Source organism: Mus pahari, chromosome 3, assembly GCF_900095145.1.
Source record: "Mus pahari chromosome 3, PAHARI_EIJ_v1.1, whole genome shotgun sequence".
Classification (NCBI taxonomy): Eukaryota; Metazoa; Chordata; class Mammalia; order Rodentia; family Muridae; genus Mus; species Mus pahari.
The window spans coordinates 14,059,945-14,065,952 of NC_034592.1; the positions used below are offsets into that span (position 1 = coordinate 14,059,945).

General features: G+C 50.5%; 1 protein-coding gene across 1 annotated transcript in view; it reads right to left on the bottom strand.

Moving 5' to 3' along the window:
- Nucleotides 1–268: 268 nt before the first annotated feature.
- Abo (ABO, alpha 1-3-N-acetylgalactosaminyltransferase and alpha 1-3-galactosyltransferase) overlaps nt 269–6,008 on the bottom strand; it is a 14,326-nt gene continuing 8,586 nt past the window's right edge. Inside the window, exons 5-7 of the mRNA XM_029536545.1 lie at nt 4,506–4,541; nt 3,884–4,018; nt 269–1,613 (exon numbers count right to left, since the gene is read on the bottom strand). Coding sequence (XP_029392405.1) covers nt 923–1,613; nt 3,884–4,018; nt 4,506–4,541 — 862 coding nt within the window. The 3' untranslated portion in view covers nt 269–922. The remainder of the gene's footprint in view (nt 1,614–3,883; nt 4,019–4,505; nt 4,542–6,008) is intronic.

Sequence of the window (6,008 nt, forward strand, 5' to 3'; positions counted from 1 at the left end):
GAGGCAGAGGCAGAGGCAGAGGCAGAGGCAGAGGCAGAGGCAGAGGCAGAGGCAGAGGTGCTCTCCAGGAGCGCAAGGCCATCATAGTAAGGCTGAAACCAGCTTGAACTACTAGAGACTGCATCAATAAAAAATAAGTAGCAATACTCCACCACAACCCCTCCCCCAAATGTAAACTTTAAGGCTGGGAACTGAGTCTGATCCCAACACTACAAAAGAAAAAAAGTAAAAATCCCTTTATGTTGGAAAATATAAATGAGGGCTAGAGTATAAAAATAATATAGTAGATGTAACACTCATCAAGTTCAATCAGTATGCGTCTCTAAGATAGAGTCTTGAGGGGATGCACCTCCGTGGTGTGTCTGAGTAGCATTCATGACACTGTGTTCAAAGAAATAAAATAAAAAATTAAAAAAGGAAAAGGAAACTAAACACTTCCTATACTACCTAGAAACTTATTTATTCCCTAGAATGGATAGCTAGATATTCCCAAATAAACCAAAAATGAGCAGAGGTGATGGGCACAAGGTGCTGATCTGCCCCAAGTGAGCTATGCACCTCTGTGGACTGCAGGCTGACTATCCCTGACCTCATGCCTGATCCTCTGTCAGCCTCCCAGCACAGGAAGGGACAACCCTGAGTGAGGATGCACATGCCCTCAGTTAACTATATGACAAGAATTTTTCCATGTTCTGAAGGCTCCATCTACTATGTCACACAGTACAAGGAGCTTAGGGACACACTGTGGAACTGAAGGTGGTTGCCACTCCAGGGCTCAAGTGTGTGGTAACCCAAGTGATACTGGCCCTGCTGGACTCTGAGGTGGGATAGAGAGTGACAATTGTCTCTCAAACCCTTTCTGTTTCATCACAGCCTGGAGTGCCACCTGGCTAACAGCCTGTCCTCTCCAATAGGAATTCAGCTATTGATTCCGGATTGCCTGATGGTTCTTGGGCACAGCCACATATCTCAGCTTCTTCATGATGGAGGGCCAGCCCAGCAGCTGCTGGTCCCACATGTACTCTGGGGACAGCACCTTTGTAGGCTTATGGTAAAGCAGGTATTTGTTCAGATAGCTCTCGTCATGCCACACGGCCTCAATGCCGTTGGCCTGGTCCTCCACCATAGCTTCATGGCAGGCCTTGGTGAGATGGTGCACTTCTAGCACTGACCCCCCGAAGAAGGCTCCCATATAGTAAAAGTCACCCTTGTCCCAGGGGATGTAGGCCTGGGACTGTGGCCGGCGCTCATAGGTAAAGGCCTCTCGGCTGCTACTGTAGAAGCCGGGGTGCAAGGTGCCAAAGAGTGCTGAGAGAATCTCCACACCCACATGGTCATTGAACTTCATGTCCACATCTGCACACACCAGGTAATCCACCTCATGCAGAAAGCGCCGCTCTGAGAAGTGGCTGATCATCTCCATCCTGTGCATGGACACATCCTGCCATCGAGTATAGCTGTGCACAGTTAGCACCACCAGTTGTCGTCCTGCACCCAGGAACACCTGTGGCACATCAGCTGGACGGTCAGTGAAGACATAGTAGATGACCTTGTGTCCCACCATGAAGTGCTGCTCTGCTGTCTCCAGGAACAGCTTAAGGAACACCACATACCTGTGAGGGAGGACAATGGGGTATGGAGAGGTTGAACACAGCTAGAACAAGACTTACCAGGGCATAGGCCCAAGCTGCAGAAACCATAGCTACCTGGAGGATAGATCCCTCCACTGTCCTGGTTAGACTGCTGGCCTAAGCAGGCTACAAGACTGTACCTCACCTTACCCTCATTTGCTGCAGAAGGCTGCGACATCAGCAGCCCATCTTAGCAAGGAACACTGAGCCAGAAGCCTGGGAGCTTTCAGCCAGGCAGCAGGGCTGACTCCTCAACTGGAGTTCCAGTGTAGTAAGCCAAGTGATACTGGGCCTGCTGGACTCTGAGATGGGATAGAGGGTGACAATTGTCTCTCAAATCCTTTCAGTTTCATCACAGCCTGGAGTGCCACCTGGCTATCAGCTGTCCCCAGAGTATGTGTGAGACCAGCAGCTACTGGGCTGGCCCTCCATCATGAAGAAGCTGAGATATGTGACTGTGCCCAAGAACCAAGGAGGTATCTGTTGTCTTGGAAACTCTGTAGCAGGCCACCTCTCCATGAGTCTGTCACACACACCCTCCAAAAATGACAGCTCCATCCCAGTACACTCCACACTTCATACACTAGCATTGCCCTGAGCAGAGCCTCTGCTCATAGAAACCCACTTTTAAACCCTAGTGGAACTGAATGGATCCTTAGCGGGTACCTGCACCCCTCCTTTGTGGCATGCTGCAGGGTCCTGTCTCAGGAAAGCAACTGGTCTCTATATCCCAGACTTCCCCTCAGAAGACTTATGGTGCCTTGAGAAAAGGTACACAGGAACTCATGTATATTCCTAAGAGTCACCCCCCATGAACTGCCCCAGAACAAAAACTGGTCTCAAAGGGGCAGACTGAAAAAGGGTAAAAGGCTCCCTAGAACAAGGGCACGCCTTAAACAAACTCTCAGGTCCAAGGGCAAAAGCCTTAGAACCCAGGTTCTAAGTCATCTCCCAGCCCAAGATTTTTCCTGATTCAGATGGCTGCCCCTCCCTGGATGACCCCCAGGGCCATGTGTCCCCACCATGGAAACAGGGCTCCCCATCACCTGGCAAATGTGCAACGCCCCCACTTAAATGTCAGAAACAAGCAAGTGGCACTTCTCCCTGCATAAAGGTGACCATGGGGTTCCCTGCTAGTCCCCTCAGAGGCCTTCTTTCCACAGACAAAGCAGCTACCCAGACCTGGCAGGGTTCTTGCTGATGTACCCAGCAGCACCCAAACAAGGTAATGTTTGTGTCTTCTTATTGTAAAGTCCTTTGTCCCTAGGAGCTACAGACATTCTCAAGGTGCCTAAGATCCCTGCAACCAAGCCCCAGACATCTCTCAAGTCGGCTTGGTTCAAAGGCCTCAGAACTATCCTTGGACCTCAGGCTGGAAAGTTCAACTCCCTTCTTATGTGCAGGCAGCCCAGATGGCTTCTCTCGGCATCCACAGCCTTCCACTCTGTAATGTTGCCCTGTCCTGCTTCCCACAGGCTGGAGTGCCACCTGGCTATCAGCTGTTCCCAGAGTACAGGGCACATTTCTTGCCTGTGGCCTAAAGTCAGCCTGTCCCAGAGTCTCAGGGCTTCACAGGTAAACTACTTCTTGCTGTCCCCAGGGCTGAGGCTAAATGTTCCACCCATTCCTTGATGTCCACCTTGTCCTGCATCTGAGGGCACATCAGTGGCCACAGCTCTGCTGGCATCCTGTTCCTTTTTGCCAGCTCTAGGGATGAAGAGGCCAAGCTGAAGTGAGTGCTGATGGATGCAAATGGCACCTGAGGCTCTGGGAGAAGGCAGAGCTAGGTTCATTCACCTGTGAGCCCACCAGAGCTCAGGGAGGTAGCAGAGTGAACAAGCCCCTCCCCCAATTCATCCCAAATACAAGCATGAAGCTTGGTATGCCTGCACCTCCACTCGACCATTGTGTGCGCATATGTGAGGGGGTGTGCACGTGTATTGTATATATTCATGTTTACTTGCCTGTGTGCATGTAAAGGCCAGAAGTTGACTTTGGGTATCTTCTGTCATTCATTTTATTTGTTCTTCAGACAGGGTCCCTTCATTGACTCTAAAGCTCACTGTTTGGCTAGACTGTTCAACAAGTGGGCTGGATCCACATGTCTCTCCCCTCTACCCATGGTGTTGAGATTACAGGCTCATGCCACCATTCCCAGCTTTTCCATGGGTGTTAGGGATGAAACTCATGTCTTCATGTCCCTGAAGCAAGTGTTTTACCCACTAGCCACCTCTCCAGTCCCCACTGCTTACTTTTTGATGGCAAACACAGTCAGTCCAATCGTGGCATTCCGAAGCTGGAACTGCTCATTCAGTATGTCGATGTTGAAGGTCCCCTCCCAGATGATGGGCGCCAGCCAAGGAGTCAAGACAAGAACATCTTTCCTACTGCATGAGATCCACCAGCAATATGTGACCAAACATGCCTGCAGGAACCCTTCTCAGATTCCCCACCCTCAGCTTCCCCTAGGGCTGATCACCCTCCCAGAATGGGGCTGTACCAACCAGCAGCAATTCTTACTGACTATCCCCAACCCCAGCCATAAAAGCAACTGGGTTACTACAACTGTACCCTCCACATCTCTAAAAACCCCTGAGGACAGAAATGAAAATGAGCAGAAGCCATGCGAAAGAAGAGACGGAAGATGCTCTGGGCCCCAGACCTGAATCAGACACCCCTAAGACTCTAGAACGGTTGGTGAAGCAAGGTCAAGGAGAATTACAGTCAGGTCTTTGGTTCCTCCTGAGTTTAGTTTTTTCCTTAGACTAACTCAGGCTTTCAGGGTTGCTACTGAACTATTCCCCCAGGGAAGCAAATCGTCCTTTAGTGCCTTAGGACTCCTGCACTACACATGCACTGACTAAATCTACTCACGTGGGTTTTAGCACGCTTGGCTGCGGATAGGTCTTCCTGAAAAAGAAAACACCAGAAATCACATTGAAAGAAAGGTCACTGAATGCACATCACTGGCAGTCATGCACCAGGCAAACAGACCTTCATGAGCAGTGGCAAGCAAGCCACCCTGTGTGCCCATGATCCTGGGATCCAAGGATGAACCAAAGAAGGAAGACCACAGTCTTGCTTGACATGAGACACATCCCACACCCAGCCCTGCTTAAGGCTGGGAAATCTAAGGACTACTTTAATTCACAAGCTGGATGAAACTGAGCATGCCTGTCCCTAGTAGATCTGAGCATCCCACCTGGGCCTGCAGCCTGCCTTGGTCCTGTCCTCGCTGGTGGCACAGAGTCCTAGCTCTCTGTTTTTATCAGAATCCAGTCCCATCATCAGTATAAAGTGATTCCCATAAAAGACCTGGGGCAATGTGTGGCAGTGAGATGTCCCCACAGAAGATGCCAATCCCCAAAGGATGAGAGCCACTTCTGCTAGCAAGATGCATGCCCTACGATGGTGCAAACCAGAGAGCAGGACTGGAATGACGATCGGCAGTGAGAGCCCCGGCTATTCTTGCAGAGACGCTGAGTTCAGTTCCCAACGATAACATGGAGACCCAAACAGTCTATGACTCTAGTTCCAGGGGACCTCAGGCCCTTTTCTGACCTCTCTGGGCACTGGCATGAATGTGGTACACAAACATAAAAGCATGCAACACATTCCTACACTTTAAACCAGGGACCTCTAGAGAGTTAGCCATAAAAGATGTGACTGTCTCCCAACAGAAATGAAGGTGAGTGCTCTGCAGCAGTGTAAAGCTGACACAAGAGTGAACTGGTGGGAACAAGAACAAAGTGCGTGGGAGGCCTGTAGTCTACAAGGCCAGTCCAACAGCATGCATGGCTTGTGATGGAACGCAGAGGGACTGGCTGCTGGCAAGTGTCAACAGGGAGGATCCAGTCTCAGAAAGCCCCCTACCTTCTGTTCTGAAGGATCATTAGCTACTAGAAGGAGAGTAGGGTTAAGACAGACAAGCACGTAGCTGGTGCAAGGCCACAGAAGGCTCAGGAAAGCAGGCAAAGTCAGGGGATGCCTTCCCACAGGACAAGCCTAACACGTTGGATCTGGAAACGGTAGGGATGGAGAGGGTCTCCAACTTGGGTTTGGTTATAGAAGGCAAAAAACTAACATTACACTCAGCAGACTGCTGGGGAGGTGGGTGGGGAGCAGAAGCTGTTCTTGGAGCTGCCCAGGTAGGTACTTAGGGAGGATGAGGCTGAAGCCAGAGAAGAACACATATGCCCATTAAAGACAGCAGGGGGCAGCAGAAACTGCTCTGGGCAGCATAGAGAAGGTCTAGAGCTATCCAGTCAGGAGGTGGTGTAGACAGGCAAAGGCCACAAGGCAGCTTGAAGCAGGAAGTCCATTCAGCCTATAATCTCTCTCTCTCTCTCTCTCTCTCTCTCTCTCTCTCTCTCTCTC